The sequence below is a fragment of the Pleurodeles waltl genome, chromosome 8 (genome assembly GCF_031143425.1).
Source record: "Pleurodeles waltl isolate 20211129_DDA chromosome 8, aPleWal1.hap1.20221129, whole genome shotgun sequence".
Classification (NCBI taxonomy): domain Eukaryota; kingdom Metazoa; phylum Chordata; class Amphibia; order Caudata; family Salamandridae; genus Pleurodeles; species Pleurodeles waltl.
In genome coordinates this window covers 1,324,468,521-1,324,485,759 of record NC_090447.1, presented here as the reverse complement: position 1 = coordinate 1,324,485,759, position 17,239 = coordinate 1,324,468,521, and the positions used below count along the sequence as shown (strand labels likewise).

General features: G+C 43.7%; 1 protein-coding gene across 1 annotated transcript in view; it reads left to right on the top strand.

Moving 5' to 3' along the window:
• DDX10 (DEAD-box helicase 10) overlaps window positions 1-17,239 on the top strand; it is a 794,248-nt gene that overhangs the window by 555,891 nt on the left and 221,118 nt on the right. Inside the window, exon 16 of the mRNA XM_069202312.1 lies at window positions 5,359-5,415. Coding sequence (XP_069058413.1) covers window positions 5,359-5,415 — 57 coding nt within the window. The remainder of the gene's footprint in view (window positions 1-5,358; window positions 5,416-17,239) is intronic.

Below are 17,239 nucleotides of genomic sequence, written 5' to 3'. Positions count from 1 at the left end.
CTATACTCCCTATGTTTTCTTACATTGCCTTTTCCGACTTAGGTGTTTTAAACATAACTGCTAAATCTCCTCATCTCTGTCTCTCTCCTGAACTATCCTCACTTCATACTTCAAAGTCTGAGACATAGAACTCCTTTTACTTACTTGGTTTCGGGTCATAGACAGTACTTATGCCTCCCAGTGGAAAGCTGCAAAAGAATCTTTTTTCCAGTCTCTAATTTATTTTCCACATTTGATTGCTTCCCTTCCGCTCCAAACACGGAGTTTTCCGTTTGTTCTTCACGTAGTGCTGAAAGTTTGACACCCTGTGTTTCTTAAAAAATATCTGTCATGCAAGCATCGTTTGCTTTAACTTCAGTCTTGCTATCTTTTGTTATCTATAGTGGTGGACTTTTCTTTGTGCTCTCTCTTGTTTTCTCCTACTCCTCATATAAGAACTTTTCACCCTGATTTAAAAGGGGGAAGTGCTTATTCCTCTTTCTAGAGCACGGTTTCGAGCACGGTTGCTCTCACGGATCCATTGCTTTATGCAGTCGTGAAATATGTTTTTTCCTATCTTTTGCACTGTCTAGTTTCTCTATTGAATGTTTCCTTTTCTTCTAGCTTTTCCCTCTTCCTTCAAATTCATTGTTGTACTTCCCTTACTTAAAAAAAAAGTGATCTTAGTTTTCCATCCAACTTTTATCTTGTTTCCCTGATTCCATCTATCTAAAATTCTTGAACATGTTGTTTTCTCTCGGTTGTCTCTTGTTCTTCAAGCAATCTTGCTGTCCAGTGTATTACACCAAGACTGTTTGCTCTCTGTCTAATTTTCTTCTTCATTCCTGTCACAATAAAAGACCTATCCTGTCATTCTCTTATAAGTTTCTGCACAATGGATCTTGCTAATCTTACACATTGTTCTGCTACCCGGGGTGTTCTGGTACTGTTCTTAACTGATTTCATAGTTTTTTGTTGTTGATGCTTTGTTATCAGTATTATGGACGGAAACAGTGTCTTGTCCCTATCCCGTTAACTGTGTTATTGCCCCTTGATGCTATTCCATCTCTTTATATTATCTACCTTTGGCTTTGATTCTCACTTCCTTGCTAATGACTAACAAATATTTTACTCAATTGTATCCTTTTCTACAGGAAGGTATTTCTGTTTGTCTCGCTGATATTAAGAAATGTGTATCTTACTAATTTCTCAAACTCAAGTCTAAAACAGAACATTGGCAAGACCTATTGGTCTTGTATTTTGAGTCCTCACTAAATATTGAAATAAGTCTTTGCCTTCTGTGATTGCTTTCTGCTTTTAGTATGTCTGTGAGTTTAAGAACTTAGTGGATAAGTGTAGTTTCCAAATGTGAAATAGTCCCTCATGCACTGCAATATAAGGAAACACTCCATGGGCATTGATGTATGCTTCAAACAGACAATAGCATAAGGTGAGAGAGAGTTGCTCCCCTGGACTGGGCAAAGGCCCCAACTTTATGTATCCTTTAAACTATTGGTAACAATAGGCCTTGCAGTAGCCAGCGCTGTCAAGCCAGAATCTAAAAAGGATGTTTGCTCTTCATGCCTTATCCTCTTTTCCCACCCCTCCTAGTTTCTCCCAGCTTTGCTTCCTTTTTCCCCCAACCTCAAGAAATTCTGTCTTTGTGTTTAACTCAACTCTACATTTTTCATCTCACATTGTATCAGGATTGAAAACTCATCAAGTTGAGTTCTACAGTATTTGCAAGACAGACATTTCTGTTTTTTTCTTCTGCAATCCTGCTTCTTCAATCCGCAGGGCACTCTTGATTTCATTACTGCTCAGCTGTGTTGGCCTCCCGAAATAACCGTCCAATACCAGTTTTGAACCGACTTCTCAAAATGTGTGTGTTCTTCTGTTATTTTCCCTATTTGTGCATACCACTCCATATCACTCTCAGCTGCATTAACTACCTCTTTCTGCTCAATGTGTTGTGTTTTATTTGCATTGTTTTCAAATGTCTTTACTCACCAGCTCCTTATTTGTGTTCATTATCCTTCCTCTGTAGAATAGATCTTTTAACCCTTCTCCACTCACCTTGTGATTTATTTCGCTCCTTTATTCTTCTGAGAAAGGAAGTATGGAATTTGCTCCCTATTCTTTTAAATGGGCTTCTACATTACCCATCTTTAAGCCCCTGGGTGCTGTTGATGTGACCTTTTCATCCATAGCACTCACAACCTGGCTCTAAGGAAGTGGAGGTCAAGCCAGGACATCTGGCTCCGGAGCAGCGGCTGTTGTGTGCTGCTCTGGGAGGCTCTCTCGCTGCAGCCCAGGGAGGTGTGACACTCCAGCAGCAACTGATGCAGTGGCGTCAGTGACATGATGACGTCAGTGTCAAGACCAACTTCCGTGCAATGGCTTTATTACAAGTGCAGAGGTGGGCTGAAAAAAGGGCCATTCTATGTACTGCCAAGGAACTGTGAACTGTGCCAAAAGGGGAAGTATCCCTGTTAAACTGATGATGGAATGTGATCACCTGGTGCTTCTACTAGACATCAGGGGTTATTATTTTGGAGGGGGAGAGCCACCTATGCCTATAGGCCTTTGCTCCCTGGCAATGGCCATAATCAATCTATCTCCTTTCTGGTCCCTAAGCCCCCTCCTGACCCCCTTCCACTGTTGCGTAGGCTCTCATTATCCTAATGAGACTACTGTATTTTTGGGCGGCAAAATAGTTCACAGTGTGAGGGACTAAGTCTGACCCACGGTGAAGGACCCTTGTCACCCCAAATCCAGGTTATGCTCTGGCTAACTAGCAGTGCCTAATCTCTCCCGAAGGGAAGGGACAATTGGGCGGCCAAGCACATGACATCTTATCACTTCCCAGGGAAGTCGTGGTCACTCAGGTCACAACCAGTGCTCTCATACATAGTACGGTCTCATATAAAAATGACAACTGCAGTTTAAGTTTTAAAGATTGGTTTAACAAAACGACTGCATTTTATATAGTAAGGCATGAGCTGCGATAACCAGAACAAAACAACAAAGTAGGATTAAAATAGTTACGGTGAGAGTAAAGCACAAGAATAAGGCTATCATAGTGCAACTATATTAAGTTCTCTCTAAGTTATATTATGAGCACAGCATGGGAAGCTCTAAGTCTGCCTTTCAGGTTTCCCCGGGAGGACATCAACCCTCATACCTGAGCAAAGGCCTGTAAGCTGCATCAGCATCTGCAACAGGGCTGTCAGCATATAGTTGTAGGTTCCTGGTCGGAATCTCCCTCTGCCTGTACTAGGACTAGAAAGTGATTTTAAACTAACACGCAGACGTTCTAAGAAGAGGTCCCTACGTAAGGATGTGTATCGTCTACGAACACCAGAGACTAAACTTCTACCACATGTACCGGCAATGTACCAGGCTGTAGCATTGACTGAAGCACAGAGTGAGAAAGAATGCAGTGTTAGCGAACACAGAGCTGAACTAGGCTAAACAGTGTGATAGAAAGAATAAAACAAGACCGTAAAACTGGTTATTATAAAATAACAGTGCAAGGCGAAATAAAAACGTGTCTAGGGTAAAGTGCACAGAGGCCTAATATGAAAACCTAACGTGCATAAAGCTACACTAAAATGGCACTAAAAATGGCTACACTACACCACTCCCCGGGGCACACTAGCCATCAGGGGATGTAAAATATTTTTCTAAAAAAGGGGTGAACAGGCGTGTTTTGACATAGCGCCACACCTCCCCTCTCTCCCCCCCCCAAAAAAAAAAAAAAGAGGAAAAGACTGCCTTTTTAGCCCTCGGAGGCAGGAGGGGGGATTATCCCCAGCCTCCCCCTCAGGGGGTAGAAAGCCCTCTAGACACCAGGGATTTCTTTCTTTCTTATTTATTTTTTTTAAACAAAGGAGAGGGGGTGGGCCACCCTAGCATAAGACCATGCCTCCCCTCCACAAGGGAGAATGTAGCCTTTTTTACCCTCCTGGAGGATGGGGCTTTTGTTCCTAATCTGCATCCGGGATGGTAGAAAGCCCACTCGACATGAGGATATTGATCCGGGGCAAAAAAGGGTGGGGCATCCCATCCTGACATTGGGCCATACTCCCACCTCAAAACGGGCAACCCAGCCTTTCTGCCCAGAACACCTCTAAGAAAGAGAGGAGGTGTGCTTCAAATTGCCCCGCAGGGCTCTGGCGGAAGTCAGAAAGTCCACGGTATGCCAGAAATCTGTTTTAGAAAATAATGTGAGGTCTGGCCCATCCTGACATTAGGTCCCACCTCTAAGGTCTCAACTTTTTTCCACTACCCTAGGAATTAAAACATCGTCATCTCTATGACACTGGTGCTATAGCCCACCCACACAACTTTGGTACAGTTTTTATTGGGAGATGTGTAGGAGCACAGGGTGGTAGGAAACTTTTGGCTCCCCCTAACTTCAGTAAATTTCTGTCATAGAAATGTAAGGAAAATCTATATTTTTAGCCAGTGTGTGACGTTTGCATGGTCTTCTGCATAAAACCGCTCTGTGGGGTCCACATGTCACACCATCCTGCATTCCCCTGAGATACTAGTTTTCAGAAGTGCCTGGGTTTGGTAGGCTCCCCTGGTCAGTGGCAGAGTCAAGACCGAAATTCCGCTGCTACTCACATTGTAAGAAAAAAAAAGGTTGATTTTACTGGGTGAATTGTGATGTCTCTAAGTAAGATTTTTGGTTCATTTTGTGTTGCAGGCTCTAGGCCCAGTCATACAAGTGGGGTACCTTATTTAATTTGAGATATGTGAGACTACAGAATAGTTGAGAAATGAGCATTACCAATATGATATGATATGATTTTAATGTTTTTGTGGCTCATTATGAACTACTCTGAGTATCGGGGCGGGGCAAGAGTTTAAGAACTTACTGAAACAACAGCTTTTATCAGCAAGCTTGATGTTGTCAACTACTCACCTGTGCGTTGTACTTGCTGTTTCACTTGTAAATCAAACATAAAGCTCTTTGGGTACAGGTGACATAATAAATAGACTCCGGAAACACTATGGGCCATACCAGTAAGTAGGTATGCGCTATTCAGAAGGTGGTAACATAGCTTTTTTTTCCTTCCGTAGATATGCATTGTTTCATTGTAGAAGTGCCTATTAATATACTTGTAATGTGTGATTGAGTCTTGAAAGAATATAACTTTTTAAAATTCTATTTTGGAATTTACAGTAGAAAAATATCTTTCATCTCTACATTGATGAATCAGTAAGTGCACATTTTTGAAAGGATCACTCCTCTGCAAACATAGGAACTTGCGTTGTAAATCCGATATTTTTATGAGTTAATTTATAGCGGTGGTCGTGTGTGGGGAATGTTGGCCATCTCACTAACTGTATTTTTAATCTTTCTTGCAGGAGAAGAGGCTGAAAGCGAAAGCAGCCCGAAGAGCACTCAGCAATAAACCAGAAGAGGTATGGCGCGCTCCCGTTCCCGCCCTTTTAATGCTGTCGTTTCGGAAAGCTTTCTGGCTGGCCTGTGGCTTGTACGCTGACATCCCATCCGTGTCCGCGAGAGGGAGGGGGCGCGCGCTGTCTATTGCCTGCTCATCGGTGCATGGCTACTTGTCATTTTCTCCTCCTCTAGTTTAATTCTTTGCCTAGAGCCAGCCTCTGGGATTAGCAATCCATCTGCCTTATGTGACAGGCCTCACGCTGCAGCAATCGCGTTCAGCCGCACTCCTTTCAGACAGAAGATGCACATTCAGGTGGAGGCATCTTTCTCTGCATGCTACGTTGAACAGTTTCTGCTGCTTTAAATGAAAACGCATTTCATGGTGACTTTCACCTGTTGGTTTTCTCATCAATGTTTAAAACAGCTAACATTTTAAATGTCTGTAAATGTAAGGAAGCTGAGCTGTATCCAAACACAGGGCCTGATTGAGATCTTAGCAGAGAGGAATACTCCTTCACAGACGTTAGGCGTGTCCCGCCCCCCCTCTTATGATCCCAATTATATCCTATGGGGATTGTAATAGGGCGTACAGGACGTGAACATTCCATCTGCCACGAGCTAAACCAGGTCCACAGTCTGTGGTAATGGCAGGGTCCTGCAGCGTAGTGAGAGACGCCGAGGTTACGAGGCTGCATGAGAGCAGCATTTATTTTTTTAGTTATTTTGGATTTTCATTAATTGTTATGTGTCATTGTTTGGATATTTGAGAGCATTGCAAGTGAACAAGAATCTGGATATTTGGAGGGGGGTGTTCAAGAAAAATTGGTTCCTCAAGGGTTCAGTATCATATTTTTCAATTGCTGCCTGCCTTTGCGAAGAGGTCCAATATGTTTTGACCTCTAAGATTTCACTCACTGGATCATGTGTTCCTCTCTTTAAGGGTCATGATTTACTGAGGGTGTTTAGCAGTCCGTAGACACTCTAGAACACACATGATTCTTAATCACGCATTTTTATTTGTGGTCATGATACTTCCAGTGCACATCCAGGATTCTGAATATTGTTATAATGTTAGTTCTTAAATAATATATTGTGTAAAGTAACCTTATAGTACATTATATGGATAATGCTAGTCACTCTAGAGTTCAATCGCAGATCTCTGAAGCGAGTTGCAATATTCTTTTTACATACAGTGGAAGGTATTTTATTCATTATAATACATGTTCAAACCGGCACGCTCGCCCTCCCCAACTCTGATGAAATCCCTGGTATCTTGCTCCTAAAAAAAGCATTTTCTGTTGCAGTTAATGTGTAATAAATGTGAAGTCTGTGCTGTGAAAACAACCACTCTATAATTTCTTGCAAGCATGCATTCTTAAGCAGTGTAATTTAAAGCAGCATCAGTGGCGCTTTGGTGCTTTAGAAATGTGTGTGTCATACATCCAGGTTTATTCTCCCCTGCATTGAATCCCAGCAGTGTAATAAACATTTTAACAAGAGCACCTAATGGTTGGATTTTTAGGATATGTAGCTTAGAAGAACGCTATGTGAAATGCTAGATATCACTGTAATAATTTACATGATAATTAATTGTTCTATGTAAGAAGGTACTTTTTGCAGTGTTTGCTGTTCTGGTAGGAGGCACTGATGTCACAATTCAACTGTGAAAACTTGCTGAAGTAGAAAGTCTGTGATTGTCTTATTGTAGGAGGCCAGGGATGTCACAGCTACACTGTAGCAAGGAAAGCAGAAACAGGATTTTATACAATGATACTATGTGCATGCTAGCCACTGGATATAATAATTATAGAATTATGCACTGGTTGCATAGTAATCACTGTGCAGAATAATACGAGAACTGTTTCTCGGTGGCATCACTACTAGCTAGTTACAAGTTAGGGCAGTGGAATGTCGTAAGAGTATGTATTATAATTAATCCTTAATAAGATACTCCCTACCTTATTTCAAAGTGTTATTGAATTACATTACAGTATTTGCATAGCACTTACTACTCTGTGTGGAGTGCTGAAGCACGCTACATCATGTTGATGTGTGGTTGGAAGAGTGTTACCTTTGCTTTGAGCCTGTGTGGGAAGTGGTTCCATGTCGTGCGTGGTGTCCACTGAGGTGCAGATGTCATGCTATGGAACGCGTCAGTTATCAGTGTGAGGGTTGAGGAATTGAGGGACAGAGACACACATTGAATATGTGTTATGCTGGAAGTTCTAATTAGCTCTGCATGGCCCTTTACTTTGTTGGTACTTTTGATTGTATATTATTGATCCATTTCCTTATGCTGCCTGTGGCAGGAGGCTGTCAACTCTGATTTTATGGATCTGCAAGAGCTGAAAGCTGCAAGAGTCATATATTTGAAACGCATCCCCCTGAACTGATCACCACTATCACTTAAACAATTAAAGGGATGACTAGGTTTTCAGATCTGTTTCTTATGATCTTTCTCTCTCTAAAGAGTCACTTAATTAGCTAATAAAGAACAGGTTGTTCGTTTTTATTTATTTCATGCCATTCAATTCTAGTCCAGGACCACAGGAATCGATTTGAATGTTAGCACTTTTATTGAAGGACAGCATTCCTGTTGAAATTGAGAAACTGCACTTACAGTATCTGAACCAAAGCTGTTAGATGTGGTTGATAGCTTTATGGTAGTGTTTGGTCTGAGAATACATTGGAGTAAGTGCCTTTAGTTCTTACTCTCGTGCTTAGCTGATTGCGGTGAGCAGTCTGACCTGGCAAACTGAGGCATTTAAATATTTGGGCCTCATGATGCACCTTTCCGAGGGGAAGCTATATAAAATGAAAATAGAAAGAGTATATGCTAGACTGGTGGAATTGTGGATCGTCATCACTTAGAGGTAATGTTTAAAGTATTTATGCAGCACCTCAAATCGTACTAAAGTGAAAACACAACACAAGAAATATCCCACACCATTTTCGAAAATTAGAGCAAAATGTAATAAATAAATCAAGACAAAAATCCAAGAAACGCAGGGATATGCAATTTTGAAGATTTAAGTGAAAATGGCACCAAAAAAACTAAAGTGCCACTCGCAGCTATCTCGTCGTATGAGACCGGGAGAAAATCACAAGGTCAGGTTGACTGAAATGGAGCGTGGGTCAGATACAGGGACCAGGTTAGTCTAGCTGAAAAGTTGCCTTCTCAGTCCAGTGCAAAGAATCCTGTTCGCGGTGGAGGAGGCCACAAGGAGCATGGAAGCGTGGCAGACGACCATCGATGTAGTGCTAAAAGCAAGCCTGGTGTTGCTGTAGCTCAGTGATGCTATTTTCATTGCTGGTGGTCAGGTCAGAGTTTCGCAATGGCACTACCTGTGAGCGGCCAATGATGTAGCATGAAGGGTAGGATTGACAGAACTTCTCGTTGGCTGGCAGTGCAAGCACCAAGTTTTGGAACCAGCAGGTGCGTTTGCAGATGCAAAGAGCCCAAAAACTTCAATTCAGCTCCATTGAGGCCATACCAAGGGTCCAGGACCTGAGGTGCACCACTTGGGGGTCAGAGGCTTGCTCCAGCTGGATCTGGGTGCTTGGTTCAGATGGTTGGTAGCCTGGTATGTCCATGTGGCTCTGAGCAGGAGGGCAACAGACTATCCCTTGGACTCACTTTGGCTGTCCTGGGTACAGTTGCAGGTCTAATCCCACTGACTCAGGCAGGAGGGCAGCCGAGCAGCAGTCCAGCAAGGCAGCAGTCCAGCAGAGTGGCCCTTCTTTCAAGAGCACAGCAGTCCTGCTTCCTAGCCACAGGTCCAGAAGTGTACTGAGGAGTTGGTGTGTGAGGTCCAATATTTATACCAAGTGCCTCCTTTGAAGTGGGAGCAGCATCTAGAGGTTTCCTTTTGAAGGTCACAGGTTTCCTGCCTCTCCTGCCAGACTAACTACAGGGGGGTTGCAGCCCTTTGTGTGGGGGCAGGACACAGCCTCTTTGAGTATAAGTATGGCTGTGCCCAGCTCCGCCCTCCTATCTTGTCATTGATGGCCCATCCAGGCACACCAAAGCTCTCTATTACATTTGGCTGTGCAGGAGGAATATACAAAGCCTAAATGTCAGCTACACCCAGTCATGTGACCTAGAGACAGGCTGCAGGCACTAGATGGCTAAGGCAAGAAAATGTCAACTTTCCAAAAGTAACATTTTCACAATTGTAATTTATAATCCGAACTCACTGTAAGATACTTTTTCATTAGAATTCCAAAGACACCAAACATAACTAATTATGTTTTCCCATTTGGATGTTTCAACTTATTAAATGTAATACGGTAACTCCAATGTTATCCTATGGGTGAAGTAGGCCTTCCACTAATGAAAAACAAATTGAAAAGTTTTCGCTACCAGGACATGTAAAACTTAAAAGTAAATATCCTTCATTTTTAAATACACTGCACCCTATCCTCTGGGCTGTCCAGGGCCTACACGAGGGGTGTCTCATATGTATTTAAAAGGAAGGTTTAGGCATGGCAAAGGGGTTCGTTTGCAGGTTGACATGGCAGCTTAAAACTACACACAATGCCTGAGACATGTTTAAAGGGCTGCTCAATTGGGTGGTACAATTAGTGCTGTAGGCTGACTAATAGCATTTAATTTACAGGATCTGGGCACTAGTAGTGCCACTTTATTATGGGCTTACAAGTAAACTAAATATGCCAATCTGGTGTAAGCCAATAGTACCAGGTTTTAAGAAGCGAGTCCAAGCACTTTAGCACTGGTTAGCAGTGGTAAAGTGTGCAAAAAAACGAAGTCAGCAAAACAGGAGGGTTGAGGACAAAATGTATGTCCTCGTGTATAGCGATATGCTCTATTGTGATGTAATCCACACTATAGATGAGGTAAGAGAATGTTGTGAGGTGATAGTGGGAATGTGGGGCTAAGACAGTTAAAGGAGATTGTCAGATGGTGGTGGCTGGGGTTCCTAGAAGTAAACTCATCTCTTACCTTGATGTTAGTTCCTGTCATCTGTGAGAGAGACACCACGGAAAACCACACCAAGGATGCCAGGTCTAGCAATGTCCATTTCACTGCTCATCCTTCTTGTAGGAAGCTGGCCTGGTGTGTGGTGAGTACCTATAGTATTATCACCTTATACCAGGTCCAGGTATCCCCTTATTAGTGTAGTGTAGGCAGTGTCTAGAAGCAAGGCTCTCTAGAGGAAGCTGTGGATGAGCTGCCAAGACTTGTCTAGGAGACATGCAAAGCTCATGGAATACCACTGTAGTCACACAGCACTAACACACATGAAAGAAACACTCAGTGTTACGGAAATAAAGGTTCTTTATTACAGAAACATAACCACTAAAACACTAGATAGGCAACTGTGAGAAAACAGGGCTGATTGCAGAGGCCCCCTAACTTTTTGCCCCCATTTTTCACTTTTTGCTGGTGTTTTCCTGACTCTGATGTGCCCTGGGTACTGCTAACCAGTCCCAGGGCTTGTGCTCTGTATAAAATAAGTATGCAAATTATAATTGGCAATATTACCCTACCTATAAGTCCCTAGTATATGGTAGGGCATGTAGGTTTAGGGACCCCAGCATAGGTAGTGCACCCATAGGTGCATTGCTGAAGTGTCCAGTGTCATTTTAAAGGCAGGCTTGCCTTGCTAGATGCTTTTAAATTAAAGTTGTATGCAAATTCGACTTTGGAACAAAAAGTACTTCCAAAGTCTTAAACTACTTTATTTTAACATATGAGTCACCTGTAAGGTGTGCCCTATGTACCCCTAGGGTTAGGTGCCATGTAACTATAAGCAGGGACCTTATAAACATAGCTTTATAAGTCCTGGTAAGGTAAAACAGACACATTTGTTTTCCCCTCATTGTAGTGAATGGACTCCATAGGCTAGAATGGGGAGACTTTATTTTAATTTATAAAGTCTCCTTAAGTGTCAGATTCCTCAAGTTTGGTATCAAATTAATTGTTATACTAATTCCCACAACTTAGATTTTTGGATTTAATATAACTTTTTGAGGTAAAGGGTTTTAAACTCTTCCTAAAAAGTTGCCAACTTCAGCCCTGTAGTGCTCTGCTCTGATTGGCCAGCCTCTGGCAGCCTTGCCAGGCTTCCTTGATGAGGTGTGAAGTAGCCTGGGCTGAACACAAAGGCATGTGCCTGTGGGAGGAGAACTCCCCTCAGCAGATGGAGAAGCAGGAAGGGGTGCCAAACTGGCCTTCAAAGGCAGAGAAGGATGTTTGGAGTAGCTCAATACCTCCCTCACATCCTGCAACCCCAGGCAATTAGGTGCCGTTTGATGAGATTAGGAGAGGGCAGGAGAAGGGTGTGTTTAAGATTTTTAGCCACCCTAGTGGGTGGGCTCAGCCAGATGTAACCTCCAAAAATCAGTTTCAGCCATGATGGATTTTTGAGGAATTGTTGCTACCTGGGATTGATTTTTGCCACACTTCCCAGGAAGTGGTCATCACAGTGGGAAGGGACCCTGCACCTGATTGGAGAACCAGGACCCCCTGTTTTTCACCCAGGAGCAAGGATAAAACTGGCAGACCTACACCTCAGATCCCTAGCAGATCCCTACAAGGAGAATTACAGGAGATGAAGGACTGCCTTGCTGGACCCCTGTCCTGCACCTGGAAACTGCCCTCTGGAGGACTGCACCAGCTGCACCCTTGGGCTTCACCACAAGACGGAGTTTGCCTGGCTTCAACTGGTTCAAGGAGGGACTCCCTGTTTGCTACAGGTGAAACATTGCCCAGAGTCCCCTGCCCCAGCTCCTGAAGAAACTGACCAGCTGACCAGTGTCCAGTGGCCAATTTGGAGTTTGCGCCAGGTGCAGTCCACACCCTCAAGGAACATCGTAGAGCTTCTGGAACCCTAGGGTGAGCTGTGGACCTCAAAAGAACCGTAAAAGAACATCTTGGAGAAGATCCAGAAGTTTGGAGAACTTTTTTAAAAAAAGCTCCATAAAGGGACCAACCCCCTGCAGCAACTTTAGCCAGCTTGCCTAAACCGCGACCCGGTCTGACTTGCAGGTTCGTCCCGGTGAAAAATATTCTCCAAAAAAGTGACTAAGTCCAACCGTAGAAAGTTGACCAGGACCTTCCAGGAAGTGTATCCAAAGAGGGCTCCAATGACGTCGGATCAAGATTCAGGTTTACCATGGTCAAAGGATTTTCATCTAAAAAAAATGACTACGTCCAAAGGTAGAAATCTCCACAGAGGGCTCCTGTAATGCGTATCCGAGCAAGAGTTTCAGGAGATCGGATTGGACTGGCGACTTGGTCCCGCTGAAGAACATTTTCAAGAAAATGACTACGTCCGAAGATAAACTTTTGACCGAGGCCTCCCGCTGGCTGTAGCCAAGCAGAGCTCTATCGCGGTCATCCTTAAACTTTGACTTTGCCCCGGTTGAGGTGCGACCACATAACCAGATTGGCGCTATTTGTTTCTATGCGCTAACAAGCATTCATTCTTTAAGAATTCATATCTCCAGTTCCCCATAGCTGATTTTAATTGTTTAGGTGTCATTTTAAAGATAAAAATATAATTCATTTTTATAAATTGGTGTTGGATGTTTATTGTGTTTAACTTATTTACTGTTTTGTGATTTTTAAATGCTTTACACAATTGTCTCCTAAGTTAAACCTTGTCACTCATTGCCAAGCTACCAAGGGTTTAGCTGGGTTTAATTTATTGAGATCTAACTGGACCTAATTGGAGATTAGTGGCCTATTGCTAAGTGTGGGTACTTACCTGCCCTTACCAATAACCCATTTTCCAACATTTTTGGTGGCAGCGGTGGAATCCAGTACGTGTCTTTAAAGCCACACTACAGTTTTAAGTGAAATAAGTAAAAAAAAAAATCCTCTAAATTGACCTAAAGCAAAAGTATTTTTGATTTTTCAAATTTGGACTATTTTTTTATTACTTCATTTTTGATGGTTCTAAATTGTTCTGATCAATTGGTGCCAAAGTTTTTTTTTATGTGACACAAAAACTTAAGAGAGACCATTGAGCTTGATCTGGCTAGCCTACCCACACTTACTGCAACTGAGCTTAGGGTGTTGTGCAGAAACAGGGGATTATCTGCTAACATCCTTAGAAAGGCTATGATGGTCAAGTCCCTTGAATCCTTGGTGTTAGAAATTGGGTCTCTAGTTGGCAGTCGATTTGAACTCTGTCCAAGTATGGACCAGCACTCTAGTCAGGATAAAGGAGGTACCTGCTCAGATAACCCCTGCTCTCTCCCCCTTGGTAGCAGGCTTCTCTCAGAAGCAATGTGTAAAACATTTGCACATAACACACAGTAATAAGTGAAAACACTACAAAAGGACACCACACCAGTTTTAGAAAAATAGCCAATATTTATCTGTGCAAAACAAGATGAAAACGATAAAAATCCAACTTATGCTGTTAAAGATATGAATTTTGCAAGATCTACTCAAAAATACAGTTCTTTCCGAAAGTGGCATTTTCAAACAGACAATTTAAAAACCAACTTCAATAAAAGATGTATTTTTAAATTGTGAGTTCAGAGACCCTAAACTCCAAATTTTTATCTGCTCTCAAGAGGAATCTGCGCTTTAAGGATATTTAAAGGCAGTCCCCAAGTTAACCTATGAGAGAGATAGGCCTTGCACAGTGAAAACGGAATTTGGCAGTATTTCACTGTTGGGACATATAAAACACACTATTATATGTCCTACCTTAAACATACACTTCACCCTGCCCCTGGGGCTAACTAGGGCCTACCTTAGGGGTGCCTGACATATAGTAAAAGGGAAGGTTTAGTCCTGGCAAGTGGGTACACTTGCCAAGTCGAATTGGCAGTTTAAAACTGCACACAGACACTGCGGTGGCAGGTCAAGCCAGGTTTACAGGGCTACTATTGTAGATGGCACAACCAGTGCTGCAGGCCCACTAGTAGCATTTGATTTACAGGCTCTTGGCACCTCTGGTGAACTTTACCAGGGACTTACCAGTAAATCAAATATGCCCATTATGGATAAACCAGTCAGCAGTACACACAGAGAGCATATGCACTTTAGCACTGTTTAGCAGTGGTAAAGTGCCCAGAGTCCTAAAGCCAACAAAAACTGGTCAGAAAAATTAGGCGGAAGGAGGCAAAAAGATTGGGGATGACCCTGCATAGAGGGCCAGGTGTAACAATGGGTAGCGCAGAAAGAGACAGAGGAAGCTTCAGAGGTAGGAAGGGAAAGGGAAGATGTCCTCTCCAACCTCCAGAAGGAGGAGGAGAATGATTGCCTCACTGTAATCTCAGCAGCTAGGGCCCCATCCAGAGCTAGTGGGAGGGGGGAGGGTCTTTGGTATCAGAGCAAGAGGAAGCAGAACTGGACCTCAGGGAAAGGGGCCCGGGTAGCCCTCATAGCTTTGGAGGCAGAGAAGTTGGCCTAGAGAAGGAGAAGTGGGCAGGGATTGAACAGAGAGATGGTGGCAGCGACAGAGAAGTTGCAGTGTCCATGGGTGAGGGGGGTCTGTCCTGCATGGAGTGGCAAGGTCTTACCATCTCCAAAGTTGGACAGCTGGCAGAGAGGACCAAGATGACCACTCCAGACCACCATCCGTGATGCAGGATCCACACAGCTCAGAAAGAGAGGAGATCCACGCATCCTGTTGTCGTTGCAGTTGGTGCCTGCAGATGCAGTGGAGTGACTCCTTCACTCCAAGGAAGATTCCTTCTTGCTGCAGACTGAAGACTTGCCACCCTCTGAAGATGCACAGCCGGGGAAATGTTGCAGTTGCTGGAAGGAGACGGAGAAACAATGTTGCAGAGCAGAATTGTCACTGTAGCTGCAGATTGTAAGTTCCTGTGGAGTCCAGTTGCAGTTGCAGTTCCAGTGGCCAGAAGTCGAAGTAAACATTGCAGAGGAGTCCTGCTGGAGTCTTGTACGTCGAATCTGCGGACCCACCCAAGAGGGAGACCCTAAATAGCCCTGGGAGATTGGTCACCTAGCAGGGCGGCCACCTATCAGGAGGGAGCTGCGACGTCGCATGCCTGACCTGGCCTGGCCACTTAGATGCTCCCAGAGGCCTCTGCCCACCTTGGATTCAAGATGGCAGAATCAAGTGGCCACCTGGAGGATCTCTGGGCACCACCGCTTGGGTGGTGATGGACAGGAGTTACTCCCCTTTCCTTTGTCTAGTGTCACGCAAGAGCAGGGACTGGAGGTCCCTGAACTGGTGCAGACTGGTTTATGCAAGGAGGGCACCAAATGTGCCCTTCAAAGCATACCAGTGGCTTGGGAAGGCTACCCCTCCCAAGCCATGTAACACCTATTTCCAAAGGGGAAGGGTGTTACCTCCCTCTCCCAAAGGAAATCCTTTGTTCTGCCTTTCTGGGCTTGAGCTGGTCAAGCAGCAGGGGACAGAAACCCGTCTGAGGGGTGGCAGCAGCATGGGCTGCCCGGAAAACCCAAGAAAGCTGGTAGGAACAATGCTGGGTGTCCTCTAAGGAGCCCCCAGAGTGCATGGAATCATAAAACCAATGCTGGCAACAGTTTTGAGGTATGATTCTGACATGTTTGATTCCAAACATGCCCAGGTTCAGAGTTACCATTATATACCTGGACATAGGTAGTGACCTATGTCCAATACATGGGTAAAATGGCTTACCCGGACTCACAAAGTCCAGGACAATGGAGCTTGAGTTCGTGGGGGCACCGCTGCTCATGCAGGAGTGTCATCACACACAGGTACCTACACCCTGTCCTCTGGGCTAGGAGGGCCTACCGTAGGAATTAGTTACAGTGACCTTGTCCAGTGACCTGAAGTGAAAGGGTGCATGCACCTTTTCACGCAGGCTGCAACAGTAGACACGCAGACACATTTTACATGGGCTCCCATGGGTGGCATAATACATGCTGCAGCCCATAGGGAACCCCTGTTGCCCCAGTGCCCTTGGGGTACCTGGGTACTATATACTAAGGAAATAGGGGGGCACCTGTATGCCAAATGTGGGGGGTATGAAGTCCCTGCAACCAAATGTATAGGGAGAGAGCACTGACACTGGGGTCCTGGTTAGCAGGATCCCAATGAACACAGTCAAAACACACTGACATGCAAAAAGTGGGGATTACTATGCTAAAAGAGGCTATCTTCCTACACTTTTGAGCTCTTTGTCCCACTCCGTCATAGTGAATACTCTCAATTATGGAGCACTTTTATCATGATGTAGGCAGCCTACCTGTTTTGAGTCTGTTGTTCTTTAAACTGTAAAGAGAACTCACAAAGCTCAAAGGAAAACTGCATGTGCACTATGACATGCATTTGTAGTTATTAATAGTGTATTATTTTCTTGAATTTGTATGATGTTCACATACATTCGGACTGACAACCATTATTCTTACCTTGAGAGAGAGAGTGTGTGTGTGTGTATCTGTATGTAGTATGTGATTTTTGTACGGTATACTCAAGTTTTGGAAAATGTTGGGAACTTCTTTGTAACCAATGTACTTATTTCTATTACGTAAAACATTGTATAGCAAATATCCCAAAATTTTTCATATGCCCTATGTATGTTGAACAGCTTTATGCGATATGCGCTTTCACCTTAACTGTTGGAGACGTTTGTTAGAAAAGTTGGAAATGCAAGCAGATTTATAACAATGTTGGTGAGAGCTCTCAAAATACCTCTGTGTGACTGTTCACCTTGTTTACTTTTTGTTTTCCTGGCCACAATCCATTGTCAACTAGTTTAATACAAGATCAGAGCTTTGTTGAAAAGGCCATTATTATTCCATTGCTCAAGAAGAGTAAGCCTGACACGACCATTCCAAGAAGCTGTTGCTGGGCAGGCCTTCGGATTATTGGAGAGATTGTTGATAAGATGGTCACCATCCAGTTG